General features: G+C 41.3%; 1 protein-coding gene across 2 annotated transcripts in view; it reads right to left on the bottom strand.

Annotated features, from left to right (window-relative positions):
• parvb (parvin, beta) overlaps positions 1–16,842 on the bottom strand; it is a 73,425-nt gene that overhangs the window by 4,576 nt on the left and 52,007 nt on the right. For both annotated transcript variants that reach the window (XM_041216317.1, XM_041216318.1), the window contains exons 8-11: positions 14,592–14,611; positions 9,376–9,437; positions 3,722–3,790; positions 1,776–1,877 (exon numbers count right to left, since the gene is read on the bottom strand). In XM_041216317.1, coding sequence (XP_041072251.1) covers positions 1,776–1,877; positions 3,722–3,790; positions 9,376–9,437; positions 14,592–14,611 — 253 coding nt within the window. The remainder of the gene's footprint in view (positions 1–1,775; positions 1,878–3,721; positions 3,791–9,375; positions 9,438–14,591; positions 14,612–16,842) is intronic.

Genomic DNA, 16,842 nt, shown 5'->3' on the forward strand with positions numbered 1-16,842 from the left:
AACCTGTTCTCCGAAATTTTACTTTGACTAACCAAAGAAGGGCTTGGGTCTTTATCTTTTTCACCTTTCTCAGTAGGACTTGACCTATCATCGACCTTCCTTTCATCCCAGTCTCTCTGCAAGGTTCCAAAATGGAGCCTATGAATCATCTTATGAGATAACTCAATCGTTTGCCATTACCGAGGCTTCCCTTATTTGACAAGCTTTATGGTCTTCCAGATGATGCCTTAACCCCAAGGGGCACTATTTTTGAATTCCTCCACCAACATCATCTTCCTAAGGTTGTTGAAGCACCTTTTTCAACCTCCACCACCTATTGAATGTAATTTCCTTTTCCCTGGCAAATTCTGCATAGGTCTGGCCCATTCAGTTTCTCAAATTTCTATCCGTAGGCCTCTGGCACCAACTCATAACATTGAGTACAGAAGTCGATACTTCCTCAGAATCACAAGGTGCTCTGCCGAAAGAGATGTATGCATCTCCAATGCCTTGCCTATCAAAGCACTTTGTAGGAGCAGAGCCCACTGTTATGTCAGCCAATTCAGATTCGTGGTAATTTTCTCAAATACATCTCCACTCCCTCTTCACTTAATTTAGGTACCAAGCAAAAATTTTCACCAAATCAAACTTGAGGAGTTCCCCAGTCAGCCTTGCTTCTCGTCAACTCAAGTTTGCGTAATTGGAACACAGCTGTATTTGAGTTTTTCATCTCTCTCCATCTTTTTCCCTGTCCCTTTCCCTATCTTATTCTTCTTTTGCTAATTTCTCTCTAAGTCCATCTTTCGAAGTCCTATTTTAAAAAATATTCTGGCCATTTGCATGCTATCATTAATGAAACCGGTCCTTTCCCCCACGAGCCTCAGGTGCCTAGTCAATTCTTCAAAGTTCCCGTCCCTCTTAGCCGCTCATCTTGCATCAACAACCACATGTTCTGCCTAGGCCTGTAAACTGTCTTTTCTCAACTGTTTCAAGTCTCAGAGTCAAATCTGCTCTTTCAGCAAAGGCTTGAGCCTCTAGATTTCTCAATAAAATATAGCAAAAGCAAATGTGAAATCTTGTTTATTTAAATGCTGGAAAGTTTCAGTGAAGCCATTACTGTCTCTCTCAGGTCAGATCATTTCAGACTCAAGCCCCCAATTTGGTTACAATACCTGTGGGAATCCATAAACCAAAAATGACCAAATTTAACGAACAACCCCTGAATGAAGAAATTACCAAGATGATTTTACTTTTTGTAACTTTTAACACGAATCAAAATCAACACAAACTAAACATGAATTAACAGGCAAATCACAGTCGGTTTGAACTATAAATTACACACGGAATAGCAGATACACCAAAGAATATCCCACACCATTAGTAGGCAGTCCACTCCGCCTTTATGGTCCCAGTCCTTCCCAGTAGGATTACAGTCCATTTCCTTTAAAGACTTAGTTGATTTTCCATGGGCAGCAGCCAGCTCATGTTTCCTCTTTGTGCCTGTGTGCCACACATCCTTCGCATTTTAACTTCCTTCTTGTACTGCTTCCAGGTCAAGGGTGGCCAGGTCGCAAACATTTTAAAGTAATTTTCCTTACTATTACTGCCTCCAGCTCAAAGGCTGTCACAACTTGCATACCACAATTAATTATAGCACACAAGGATTAACTGTGCTGATACAATGAATCATAAGTGGTCTATACCTGCTGGTTTCCCTATTTTACTAAATTAATAAATGTTCGCAAGTCCTGAGTGCAATTGATTTAATGCATTTCGATGGCAGTCATAGTACTAACCTTCTGTTCAAAACTTTCTGGTGTCAGATAAAAGTTGTAGAGAGGAACAAAGTAATCTTCAAGAAGTCCCATAAGCAACACCAGGTACACACCATCTGCAAACTGACATCAAGGAAGCAGGTTAAAATATCACTGCTGCTATTCTTTAAAGCAAATGGTTAGTCAAAATCACTCCATACATACTTAACATTCTAAAAATCAACACAACATATCTGATTAACATGGAATAGAAATGAACAAAACAAAAAGGATGCTGAACGATATTGATTGTATAAGTAGGGCTCAAATTCAAAGGCGACGTGTAATAATACAAGCTCAGAATTGGTGCAAAGTAGTTTACAGTCTGTGCACAGCACTACTGTGGCCAGTTCCAGGACCAACATATAAATGGTACAGTCAAGCTATGGAGCTAGTGCAGGGAAGAACCAGGACACCAACTCCAGTCATCAGATCATTGTGTTATGAAGAATCACTGGAGAAACTTGGATTTTTCAGTCTTGAAAGGAGGTAACTGAGTGGTGATCTGACATAGAGGTGTAAAGAAAAAAAATAAATTGTATATGGAAATGGTAACTCTGAACATTATTTCTGTATACTGACAAGAGAATGAGGTACAGGTTCCAATTAGTGAAAGGCAACTGAAGACCAATGTCAGAAAGTGTGTGTTCATAAAAGGAGCAATCAACACTAAAAATATTTTTGAATAGAACAGAAGACGACACAAAACCCTGCATTCAATTAATGACAAAGGGCCTGTCAGGACAGTCAAAAGGTCCTTCACCTGTACCAATCTTGTGAAAGCAATTTTTTTTTCAAATACTCAAACATAAGAGATTCTCACATTTGCATGAAATTTTCCTGATGCAGCATCATTTGATTCAAAAACTGTAGCCATTTTATTAACTTGAAGCATAGCTTTCATCCTGATATCTAACCAAACTAAATGTTCTTTTTTTTAAACTACACTCTCACAATATTAATTGTAGTTTTTGGGTGTAGGGCTGGATGACCGGCAGGAAGACAGAGGGCAGGAAAGAAACTGACTGAAAGCACAGGTGCCTCAAGGGACAGCAAATGGATAGGGAAGCTGTGGCAGTAGATCCCATTTAAGATGGAGATAATCGATTCCGAAATTAGGCTTATTAACTTCAATATGTCATTTATAAAAATGAAGTGTTAAATGGGGCTATCTACCAATTTAACTAAAAGCAGTTGGGATGCAGGAAAATTTCACATGCCTGTGGTGCAGTAGAGAACAATGTGATTGGTTCAGTCACAAACATCCAGTCTGAAATGACACCATAGACATCTTTAACAAATAGCAAAAAACTTAAGCCCCACTTAAATCTGCTGCATGCTGTTTCAGACACAAACTAGAGATGGATGGATTTGCATTTGCTGGGTTTCACCCTTAATGAAGCTCCAGCAGTAAACATTATAACACAGCAAGACTATAAATGAACACAACTGCTCGTCAAACCTCTGGCTTTGGGATGGGAGAAAATCTATGAGTCAGTCTTACAGCAATTGTGTCTATGAACAAAATTTAGAAGTTTGTCAAACATTTTTCTTCATGAAGGTGATGTCACATTACTTTAGTGAACAGTGTCTCCCATCTCTTTCAGGGTTTTTCAATTTTCAAGTGAAATGGACAATTGCCATAGTCATGATCATTTCTCCTCTACAAACACATAATCACCGAGAAATGACACAGAATGAGTTACAAGTTTGGACTCTGTAAAATAGTTGTTTTTAAAGTTTTTCTCAAATGACGGGTCACAGGTTGCAGGCTCTGGTACATGGGGCATCTTATGAACAAAATTATTTTGATGACTAATGAAGAAATTATAAATAATGCGTACTGTACCAGTGATAAATGTTCATCCTAGTAATCAATTACAGTGCGTGTACTGCTATGCAAAAAATGAAAACATTTGTGTTCATACCTGTGTTTCCAGTTCTGTCACTTCTAAGTTGAGCTTGTTGAGATGTTTATTCACAAATGTGATAAGTGACTGGGGAAATAAAATAATCAAAAAAAAATTAAAGCTCTACTAATTTTCAAATCCACCAAGGTATCTCACAAACCAGTGCCTAGTTGCAGGTGAAAGCAAACTATCACAAAGCTTTAACATATGAAAATTTAACTAAAAGGCATAGGGATTTTGTTGGTTACAACTTATCCAAACTATGCACTAAATTGTAAAGTTATACATGGAACTTTACGCAAAACTATTGGTTCAGATTTTACACTTTAGAATAAATACACAGTCTGCAAAGGACCATTCAAAAAGGGTGTCACCCCGAGTAAGGGCACTGTGCATGTTCTCTATTCAATCTCTAACAGACTCCTAGCTATACAATGAGCTGGATTTTACTGTCGGCGAGCGGGGTGGGGCCCACTTGCCGACGCGTAAAATGACACACGGCGACGTCAGACAGAGCTCCTGACGTCACTGCACCTCATTTAAATTTTCAGGAGGCCATTGACAGAACAATTAAACTAATTAGTGGTCCTGCCTGTCCAACCTTAAGGTTGGCGGCAGGTCAGGAGCCCTGGTGCAAACTAGAAAAAACATGAAACCTCAAAATTTTAATAAAGTTTTTTTGGAAATTATGAACACGTCCCAACTCATGTGACAGTGTCACATGAGGGGACATGTTAGGGAAATTTTATTTTACTATTTTTGGCTTTTTTACATTTAGAGCTGATCTCCCTAAGGCAGCACTTAGCCTCAGGGAGATGAGTGCGCTCTTTAGTGCGCGTGCGCGAAAGAGGGCACTCTTGATTTTGGGATTCTGTGCGGAAGTCATGCTGGGTGGGCCTTAATTGGCTCGCCCACATAAAATGGTGCCACACCTCCGATTGGGGGTGCCAATCAGAAGCGTGCCAGTACGCACCCGCCCGCCTATCAACTTCAACCCCAATGGAGGGAAATTTCAGCCCAATGCATTTATAAGTTGAAATGTATTTTTGTTCAGCTTTGAAATCAAACATATAGCAGGCATACTCACTAAGGTGCAACAAGTAAGATCCTTACAACGTATTGGCCCTTATGAACCAATTGGACACCTCGCTTACATAACTGAGTAAAACTCACTAAAAGGTAAGGTACTAAACAATAGAAAACAGAAAAGCTACAGGTGTGATCCCTGGTCAGAATTGCTTTAGCTAATATCAGCTAATGGAGCACTCAGTTATCCAGTGTATTGCTGGACAAGACGGGGAAGGAAATAAAGGGAACGGTCGGAGTTGTCGCTCCTGACTATCTTCCAGTGACATTCTGCTAGACATGATCAAATTAAGCTTTGATGCTCGTGCCCTCTGTCAAGGTTTATTTAAAACCTTCCTCTTAAATGAAAAATAATTTCCCAATCAAGATCACACGACAGTTTGGGTCTTCACAGCTACAAACTTACTCCTTACAAACTCATTCCTTCTGTTCAGTAAATAATATCGTTTATTTGTGTTATTCATTCACTAAGATCAATAAATAAGGTTCAAATTTAACTTTTGGCAGTTATGGTAAACTGGCAATATTGGATGAGCAGTCCATCATAGTCAATGGAGAGGAATTGTTCGAGGGATAGAACGGCTCCATTATCACCAGTTTCTGCTACCGGGAATTAAAAATTGACCTATAAAATGAAGATATTAATCACAAAGGTATTATATCTTTTGAAAATTTGCTTCTTCTATTTAGATAGAGAACCTCACTTAAGCTACTTTGGCCAGCCAGCATGGTAGCCTTGTGGTTATACGGCCATAAGACGTAGCAGGAGTAGGCCATTCGGCCCACCAAGTCTGCTCCGCCATTCTATGAGATCATGGCTGATCTGATAATCCTCAATTCCTCTTTCCTGCCTTTTCCCCATAACATTCGATTCCCTTACCGATTAAAAATCTGTCTCTCAGCCTTGAATATACTTAGTGACCTAGCCTCTACAGCCCTCTTTGGTAAAGAATTCCACAGATTCACTACACTGAGAAGAAATTCCTTATCTCGGTCTTAAACGGGCAACCCCTTAATCTGAGATTATGCCCTCTGGTCTTAGACTCTCCCATTAGGGGAAACAATCTCTCAGCATTTACCCTGTCAAGCCCCCTAAGAATCTTAGATGTTATAATAAGGTCACCTCTCATTCTTCTAAACTCCAATAAGTACACGCCCAACCTACTCAACCTCTCCTCATAAGAAAATCCCTCCATCCCCAGGATCAACCTAGTGAACCTTCTCTGGACTGCCTCGAGTACATCTGGAATGCCAGTACATCTTTCCTTAGATAAGGGGATCAAAACTGTTCACAGTATTCCTGGTGTGGTCTAACTAGTGCCTTGTATAGTATTTTAGCAAGACTTCCCTATTTTTATACTCCATTCCCTTTGAAATAAAGGCCAACATTCCATTTGCCTTCCCTATTACCTGAACTTGTATGCTAGCTTTTTGTGATTCATGCACGAGGACCCCCAAATCCCTCTCCGCTGCAGCTTTCTCTATTTAAATAATATTCAGCTCCTCTATTCCTGCCAAAGTGCATGACCTCACATTTTCCCACCTTATATTCTATCCGCCAAGTTTTTGCCCACTCATTTAAACTGTCTGTCTATATACCTCTGTAGACTCTTTGGATCATTGTTTGACTTCCCACTTATTTTTGTGTCATCCGCAAACTTGGTAATAGTACATTCACTTCCCTTAGCGAAGTCATTAATATATATTGTAAATAATTGTGGCCCCAGCACTGATCCCTGTAGCACTCCACTAGTTACAGGTTGCCATCCTGAAAATGCCCCCTGCATCCCAACCCTCTGTCTTCTATTAGTTAGCCAATCCTCTATCCATGCTAATGTACTACCCCTAACACCATGGGCTCTCATCTTATTAAGTAGCCTGATGTGTGGTATCAAACACCATTTGGAAATCCAAATATATTACATCTACTGCTTCCCCTTTATCTAACCTGCTTGTTATCTCAAAGAATTCTAATAAATTTGTCAGGCATGATTTCCCTTTCATGAAGCCATGCTGATTCTGCTTGATTATATTATGTATTTCTAAATGCTCTGCTATTACATCATTTATAATAGACTCTAAACATTTTCCCAATGATAGATATTAAGCTAACTGGCCTATAGTTACCTGTTATTTTGCAGGGTGTTACACTGGAAGTTTTCCAATCCTCTGGGACTTTTCCAGAATCTAAGGACGCTTGGAAAATTGCTATCAGTGCTATCTCTGTAGCTACTTCATTTAATATCCTAGCTTGCAACCCATCAGGTCCAGGGGACTTAGTAACCTTTAGACCCATTAGTTTCCCTAGTACTAATGCTGAATTAGCAACCCAGGATCTTATGGGAACTTGTGAAATTGAATTTAATAAATCAGGCCATTTGCAATCAAATCATGGTTTTAAAAATTATAAAGACAGCAAATAGTGAAAGGCCATTCCCACTTGGTGAATCAGTAAGAAGGGAGCATGGATTGGAGATTATGGCTAGAAGAACCAAGGGAACATTTAGAACATTTTTTTCCTACACAATGAGTTATCAAAACTTGAGATGTTGTCAAGTGGCTGCTAAATTGATAGAGACACTAACACTATTTCAAAGGGAATTAGGCAAATAGGCGAAAAAGGAGGAATAAAAAATGATGCCTAGAAAGGACAAATGAACAGGATTATAGCAAATAGCTTCAATTGAAACCTAACACCGGCTTTGGCATAATAGGTTGAATGGTGTCCTCTGTGCTATTTGATAGAAGAATGATTGACCTTAAATAAAAGTGACTCATCAGAAACGAACATACGAATTAGGGATAGCAATAGGCCACTCAGCCCCTTGAGTCTGCTCCGCCATTCAATAAGATAATGGCTGATCTGAACGTAACCTCAACCCCAGGTTTCTGCCTACCCCAGATAACCTTTCACCTCGTTAATCAAGAATCGATCTAGCTCTGCCTTTAAAATATTCTAAGACTCTGCTTCCACCACCTTTTGGGCAAGAGAGAGTTCCAAAGACTCACGGCCCTCAGAAAAAGTTTCTCATCTGTCTCTTAAATGAGCGACCCATTTTTTTAACAGTGACCCTTAGTTCTAGATTCTCCCACAAGAGGAAACATCTTCTCCACATCCACCGTCAAGACACCCCAGGATCCTAAAGGTTTCAATCAAGTCACCTCTTATTCTTCTAAACTCCAGTGGATACAAGCCTAGCCTGTCCAATCTTCCCTCATAAGACAACCTGCTCCCATTCCTGGTATTAGTCCAGTAAACCTTCTCTGAATTGCTCCTAATGCATTTACAGCTTTCCTTAAGTAAGGAGACCAGTACTGTACAAAGTACTCCAGTTGTGTTCTCACCAGTACCCTGTACAACTGAAGCATAACCTCCCTACTTTTGTGATCAGTTTCCTTCACAATAAACAATAACATTCTATTAGCTTTCCTAATCATTTGCTATACCTGCATACTAGCTTTTGTGATTCATGCACTAGGACACCCAGATCCCTCAATCTCAAGCTCTGCAACCTCTCACTACTTAAATAAGCTTTTTTTTAATTTTTCCTGCCAAAATGGACAATTTCACATTGCCCACAGCCAGATTTTTGCCCACTCACTTAACCTATGTTAAGTCCTCTTCCCAATTTACTTTTCTACCTATTTTTGTGTCGTCAGTAAATTTAGCAATCATACCTTCAGTTCCTTCATCCAAGTCATTTATGTAAATTGTAAAAAGTTGAGGCCCCAGCACAGGTCCCTGTGGCATACCACACATCACATCCTGCCAACCCGAAAAAGACCATTTTACGTCTGGTCTCCGTTTCCTGTTAGCTAGCCAATGTTCCATCCATGTCAATATGCTACCCCTACACCACGAGCTTTTATTTTCCACAATAATCCTTGATGTGGCACTTTATCAAATTCCCTCTGGAAATCTAAGTACATCTCCTTTATCCACAGCACATGCGACTCCTTCAAAGGACTCCAATAAATCGGTTAAACATGAATTCTCTCACAAAACCTTGCATTTTTCTAAGAGCCCTGCTATAACATCTTTAATAATAGCTTCTAACATTTTCCCTATGACAGATGTTAGGCCAACTGGCCTGTAGTTTCCTGCTTTCTGTCTCCTCTTTTTGAATAAAGGAGTTACATTTGCTATTTTCCAATCTAATGGAACCTCCCCTAAATCTAGGGAATTTTGCAAAATTATAACCAACACATCAACTATCTCATTAGCCACTTCTTTCAAGACCTTAGCGTGAAGTCCATCCGGACCTGTGGATGTGTCAGCCTGCAGCCCCAACAATTTCCTCAGTGCCACTTTCCTGCAATTTTCCTGAGTTTCTCCCTCCCTTCCATTCCCTGATTTGCAGCTATTTCTGGGATATTACCTGTGTCCTCTATAGTGAAGGCCGACACAAAATACCTGTTTAATTCATCTGCCATCACCCTACTTTCCGTTATCAACTGACGGTAGAAGATCACTTGATCCGCTATTTTAGAAATTTTGCATCAGCACATTTTATTCAATTAGTGAATTTCAAGTCAGAGTGCTATTTCAGAAATTCAGGCATTTTAAAATCCATTTTGGAATTTACCTTCTTAACAACACTGAGCTTATCAGGTGCATGGTCGAACAATGTATCAAATGCATCCCGCTCTGAAATAATAAATGAGAATGCAATTGAGTTATTCTAACAGCAATTTAGAAACTTCAGTCCAATTTCTTCAGTATTTATTCCTTCTCTGGGGTACAGATGCAGCACTGGCACCAATTTTAAAATTTAGTTGCTCTGCATGGCCCATTTATTCCAGTGCAAAGTCCCTTCAATTTTTATTTTGTGCGCCTGCGAACACACATTATTTATTGAAGGAGGTCTTTTAGACTGTTGCATGGCTGTGCATCCACGCAGCTTGGCAGAAATTGCTGGATACCCTCTGGTATCTCACCCAAATGTCATTATTCATGATCTTGAGCGAGAGCCAGAAGCAGAGTTCAATCTTTCTTCACCTGGTAACCTGTTCATTTTTCACAAGGGTTGTTGCAGAGTGACCAGGAGCTGAAACTCTCAACTTACCCCCTCCCTAACCCAGGGAAATCAAGCCAATTTTAAAAACCTTTCGTGGGCTCAGATAATGTAACTCACCTCTCAAGATAAAAAGTCAAACCTGGAACCTCTTTGCCTGTATGGCTCCTAGGTGGAAAATTAACCTCCGTGCAAGTGAGGGAATTGTTATGAATCAGAGATTTTGAACCACAAAAGATTGGATGAGCAACCCATTATTGTAACACAAAGCAATTTCCTGATCTGAACTGTACCATCAGGAGGAAGTGCAGAGCGAAGACTGCATATAAGATGTAAATGAAACAAAATTGGCTGGTAAGTCAATTTGGGCATGTTCTCATTTAATTATGTTCATGCTGGTGCAACAGTGGCACTGGGGACAGTATAGCAGTAGGCTAGCTAATTACCCTCCAGAGAATACATGATCGTCTCATCCAGTACAACAAAGTTTCATTCATTCCTTATAGAAATAGAAGAAATCATATCAGCTTCAGACATCACTGCAGGAGTTCTTCACATAGTGTCCTAGGTCCAACCAGCTTCAGCTGTTTTATCAATGACCTTCCCTCCATAAGGTCAGAAGTGGGAATATTCACTTATGTTTGCAGTGTTCAGTACCATTCGCAACTCGGATACTGAAGCAGTCTGTGCTAATATGCAGCAAGATTTGGACAACGTTCTGACTACAGCTGATAAATAGCAAGTAACAATTGTGCTACACAAGTGCCAGGCAATGAACATCTCCAACAAAAGAGAATCTAGCCATCTCTCCTTGATATTCAACAGCGTTAGCATCACTGAAGCCTCTACTAACAACATCCCTGGGTGTGTGTGTGTGTGTGTGTGTGTGTGTGTGTGTGTGTGTGAGTGAGGGGGGGTGGGGGGTGGTTTCCATTGACCAGAAACTGAACTGGGCCAGCCACATAAATACTGTGGCTAGAAGTGCAGATCACAGGCTGGGGATTCTTGTGGTGAGTAATTCACCTCCCAACTCCTCAAAGCATGCCCGCAATTACAAGGCACAAATCAGGATGTGATGGAATACTCCCAATTAGCCTGAATGAGCGCAGCTCAAACAACACCCAAGAAACTCAACACCATCCAGGGCAAAGCAGCCCACTTGATTGGTACCCTATTCACCACCTTAAACATTCACTCCCCCTACCACTGGCACACAGTAGCATCAGAGTACGCCATCGCAAGATACACAATTCGTCAAGGTACCTTCCAAACCCACAACCTCTACCATCTAGAAGGATAAAGGCAGCAGATGCATGAGAACATCACAACCTGCAAATTCCCTTCCAAGTCACTCACCACCTGACTTGGAACTATATCATTGTTCCTTCACTGTCACTAGGTCAAAATCCTGGAACACTCTCTCTAATAGCACTATGGATGTACCTACATCACATGGACTGCAAAAAGGCAGCTCCTTTTCAAGGACATTTAGGGATGGGCAATAAATGCTGGCCTAGCCAGCAATGCTCACATCCCAAGAATGATTAAACAAAAAGTAACTTTGGCCCTTTAAAAAAAGGAATTGGGGACTTACATGTTTTTGAAAAAAATTGTAATTTCTAGTTACAAAATCTCTAAGATGTCATATTGATATGTTGCAATCATGTAAATAAAATAACTCTAGCATTGGAAGGACTTCACATCAATTTGGCTGCCATTTTTCTCTCAGGGCTAACAACTCATACTGGGGTATATTTGCACAGGTACCAGCTGATATCTCACCCAAGTAGCTCTTTTGGTGTAAATCTAGACAGTGACCATAAAAGCTAAAGAGGAGGAGAGCATTGTAATTGAACCTGCTTCTGTCATTCCCCCACCCAAGCCCACATACATGCAGTTTCCAGCAGGTGTCACTAGGTAGCAATCAGGAATGGGAACTCTGCACTCCGTTCTCTCAGGTCCACCTTAACATTGTCATCAAACCCGCTGACAAGGGTGGTGCTATTGTTGTCTGACGCAGTGACCTCTACCTCGCGGAGGCTGAGCGTCAACTCGCAGACACTTCCTCCTACCTCTCCCTGGACCATGACCTTACCACTGAACATCAAGCCATTATTTCCAGGACTGCCACTGACCCCATCTCCTCTGGAGATCTTCCTTCCATAGCTTCCAACCTGATAGTCACCAAACGTTGGACAGCCCGCTTCTACCTCCTACCCAAAATCCACAAACAGGACTGTCCCAGCAGACCGATCATGTCAGCCTGTTCCTGCCCCACGGAACTCATTTCTCGTTATCTTGACTCCCTTCTCTCTCCCCTTGTCCAGTCCCTTCTCACCTACATCCGTGATTCCTCTGACATCTTACTTCACATCAACAATTTCCAGTTCCCTGGCCCCAACCGCCTCCTCTTCACCATGGACGTCCAATCCCTCTACACCTCCATCTCCCACCAGGATGGTCTAAGGACTCTCAGCTTCTTCCTCGAACAGAGGCCTGAACAATCCCCATCCACCACTACTCTCCTCCGTCTGGCTGAACTTGTTCTCACACTGAACAATTTCTCCTTTAACTCCTCTCACTTCTTCCAAATAAAAGGTGTGGCTATGGGTACCCGCATGGGCCCCAGCCAAGCCTGACTCTTTATGGGGTATGTGGAACGTTCCTTGTTCCAGTCCTACTCCGGCCCCCTCCCACAATTCTTTCTCCGGTACATCGATGATTACTTCGGTGCTGCTTCATGCTCTCGTCGGGACCTGGAAAAATTTATTAATTTTGCTTCCAATTTCCATCCTTCTTCATTTTCACATGGTCCATCTCTGACACTTCCCTTCCCTTCCTTGACCTCTCTGTCTCAATTTCTGGTGATAGACTGTCCACCAAAATCCATTACAAGCCTACGGATTCCCACAGCTACCTCGACTACAGCTCCTCACACCCCGCTTCCTGTAAGGACTCCATCCCATTCTCTCAGTTCCTTCGCCTCTGTCGCATCTGTTCTGATGATGCTACTTTCAAAAACAATTCCTCTGACATGTCCTCCTTCTTCCTTAACCAAGGTTTTCCACCCACAGTAGTTGACAGGTCCCTCACCCTCACGTCTTCTCCTCCCTCCCAGAAACATGATAGGGTCCCCCTTGTCCTCACTTATCACCCCATCAGCCTCCGCATTCAAAGGATCATCCTCCGCCATTTCCGCCAACTCCAGCATGATGCCACCACCAAACACATCTTCCTTTCACCACCCCCCCCCTCACCGGCGGCATTCCGTAGGGATCGTTCCCCCATGACACCCTGGTCCACTCGTCCATCACCCCCTACTCCTCAACCCCTACCTACGGCACCTCCCCACGCATACGCAAAATATGCAACACCTGCTCCTCACCGTCCAAGGGCCCAAACACTCCTTTCAAGTGAAGCAGCATTTCACCTGCATTTCCCCCAACTTAGTCTACTGCATTCGTTGCTCCCAATGCAGTCTCCTCTACATCGGGTAGACCAAACGCAGACTGGGCGACCGCTTTGCAGAACACCTTTGGTCTGTCTGCAAACATGACCCAGACCTCCCTGTCGCTTGCCATTTTAACACTCCACCCTGCTCTCTTGCCCACATGTCTGTCCTTGGCTTGCTGCATTGTTCCAGTGAAGCTCAACTCAAACTGGAGCACCTCATCTTCCAACTAGACACCTTACAGTCTTCCAGACTGAATATTGAGTTCGACAACTTTTAGATCTTGAACTCCCTCCTCCATCCTCACCCCATTTCTGTTTCTTCCCCCTCCCCTTTGTTTATTCCAATAATTTGTAAAGAATTTTCTTTTCCCACCTATTTCCATTATTTTTAAATTTATACCTTTTCCCTTTTAGTCTTATTTCACCCCACCCCTACTAGAGCTATCTGTACCTTGTGTGTCCTATCCATTCTTAATTAGCACATTCTTTTACATAATATCACCACCCTCAACACCTCTTTGTTCTTTTGTCTGTGACATCTTTTGGTTATCTGCTCCTATCACTGCTTTCTTGTCCCTACAACCTTCCCCCCACCCACCCACCCCCCACCTTAAACCAGCTTATATTTCACCCCTCTCCTATTTTTACTTAGTTCTGTTGAAGGGTCATGAGGACTCGAAACGTCAACTTTGTTCTTCTCCGCCAATGCTGCCAGACTTGCTGAGTTTTTCCAGGTATTTCTGTTTTTGTATGGGAACTCTAGTGCAGGGCTGCTTTGGGCAATTGCTGTAATGACACTGCTGGCTGCCCCAAACAAAATCAAATAATTCAGCACAGAGCAGGAATTAAAGCCGAGGCCACCATGGTCCATCCAGCTAAATACCACAAAAACATTTCCTCCTCTGTGTCATTACGAGAGTTTCTTTTGGATCAGTGAATATGCTGGCAGCTGTGCCACAGTATAGTCTAGCTTGCATTCAGCCTGTGGTACTTTCTTTAAAAATGGTCTATGCATGATTAAACTATGTTACTAGGTTATGGTAGCACCATACAATATATCTATGAAACATCTCTAGTCAGGCTTGTTCCTGTACCAAGATATACACTTTTTAAAAAAGAAATCCCACCTTTCATCAAAGTGAGGATTCCGCAAGTGGTTCTTTGATTTGATTGTTATTGAATATCTTGTTTCAAACCGCAGCAATAAAAGAAAGGAATGCCTTTCTAATAGGGATACAATACCATCATGCACTAAAAATCAACAGAATAAAACAAAACTATTTGGTGCTTTGAGTTTTGGTGCAAAGACTCAATTTATTTGGCTCTTTACTTACCGAATCTCCCCATCATCATCCTGTAATACAGAATATGACAGACCAGTCAAGAATTGGAACCAAATAAACTTATAGTTAGGTTATCTCTCATTCATAATAGAATTCTGGTCAACTTTTAAACATTCTTGAATAAGACAGAGCTCATACATCTAATTCTATAATATTTGGCAAACCTCGTATTATTTAGAAAATAAATGACAATTAGGGGAATAGGTCCAGTTGGAACACAATAAGAGTTTAGATGGGATCAATTAACCTCAGAACCAGGTTAGAGTTGTTCTCACAGCCATCCTAACTCTTGGGATAGATTATATTTAAGAAAGATGTTTTGTTTGCTTTTCCTTCCTATGTTTTTTCACATCACGTGACAGAGAAAGGGGCATATTAATCAGGGTTACTGAAGTTTTTCTGTGAAAATGATACGCAGAAAGTAGATTCTTATTTTAGCGCACCTACATATGCAAAGGCATTGTTGCACATCCATATTCATGTCTTGGTCATCTATTGTTCATATAATATAGCTATTCCCATCACTTCCAGATCCCACAGTTCAATCCAACCCAGATTGATGGGATATTTTCTCACTTCAATGGCTTCAAGTGCAGTTAGTTCAATTTCTCATACGCACAGGCTCACAGATCATATCTGAATATTGGATGGCAGTTTCAGTGAAGCAATACAGATTGCTGGTGAAGAAATTGGAAATGTCGCACAAGCAAGGCAGATGTTTATATTTGAAACAGCTCTAATCTGTATCAGACAAGATGTACTTAATCTGGGGGAACGCTATAGTTTAAGTTATTGAAATGATCAGCACGTGTCCTACAAATTTGTTTCAGTGAGATTTGACCATTTCATACAGAACATGGGAGTCCACTCATTAGCAGCAGATAATGCTCGTCTGAAGTTGGGCAGCCTGGATTGGCTATCAGGCCAATTCAACATGTCAGTCCTCGTTTACATAAATGCAGTCACTTCAGCACACGCGCAGGTCATCCATGTAGCTAACATCACAGAGTGGCTGAGGAGGGAAGGATACCACAAAACAGAAAATCTTCATTAGCTAGATTTCTTAACTGGTAAAGTTTATCTTTACAATGATGCCTTCTGAAGAAGGTTAGCCAGTGAAGGTGGAGGGGGGTAGATAGTTGTCCTTCAAACAAAAGGGAAACCATTCACACCAAAGTCAAAGGAAATGTTTCTAAGACAATCTCGAAGTCTCTGTGAAGGTCTGCTTTATTAACCTCAATGCATGGGAAGCAGATGCCCAACCATGACCAAAATGGTGATTCATCATCAAAAATGGTGTCAAGTCCTTCAAATCAACAAGACCAGCCACTGAGAGAGAACGGTGTCAGAGCCACAGTGAGGTAGCAGTTTGAGACAACAGCCTGGCACCACCTCTACCAGCCAACTACCAATATCCTCACTGTGGGGGAGTCCACAATGCTAAGCTAGGGCTCACAAACCATCTGCAAACCCACAGCCAACACTGACATCTCATTTCCACAAGAAAGAATCAGCCTCAACACGAGAGATTGCTGATAGATAGGAGAAAAATATATGGCCTTAAAAAAGATACAGAAGAGAAAAGTTCTCTTGCCTTATTGTTAACATGAAAACTTGAAACAAGATAGCTTGCAACAATCAAACTGGGCTGTCCAATTTGGCCATTAATCTGTTAACAGAGGTCAACATGTTCACAGGCTCTCTACCGAGGTCATAACTGCTTAAAAACCTTACCAATTTTACTGGAAAAAGGCGACAGCGTTAAGAATTAGGGACTACTGACCCATCAGGGAGTGGGTGTCTATTGTCGCAGGCATTTTGAGCCTGCATATTTGATGCTGGTGTTGACTTAACAGGCCACTTAGTGTACCTGGTTAACACCAGAGCCTTTTCCCAGCTTTTCAATTCCGTTATTGCCACAAAATTTATACAGACAGTGGCAGTATAATTCAATCTTTCATTTAAATGATTTGTATATTTGTTGTCTGATTTTGCTTCTATTTTTATTTCTTAATAAACCTGTTTAGCAATTTTAGCCTGAGATATAGAATCTATGTTATTTGTCCCACAGAGAGGGTCAGAGCAACTATTTCCAATGAACATATCAACAAATTGCTCACACAGAGTTTGCTACCTTCCAGATTACTTCTTATGTAAAATCATGGCAATTTGCACTGGAAAGCACCCAAATCCCCTCAAAATGTTCTTTCGCCAGTTTTGGCATGGTTTCAACTATACAAAA

Source organism: Carcharodon carcharias, chromosome 21 (genome assembly GCF_017639515.1).
Source record: "Carcharodon carcharias isolate sCarCar2 chromosome 21, sCarCar2.pri, whole genome shotgun sequence".
NCBI lineage: Eukaryota > Metazoa > Chordata > Chondrichthyes > Lamniformes > Lamnidae > Carcharodon > Carcharodon carcharias.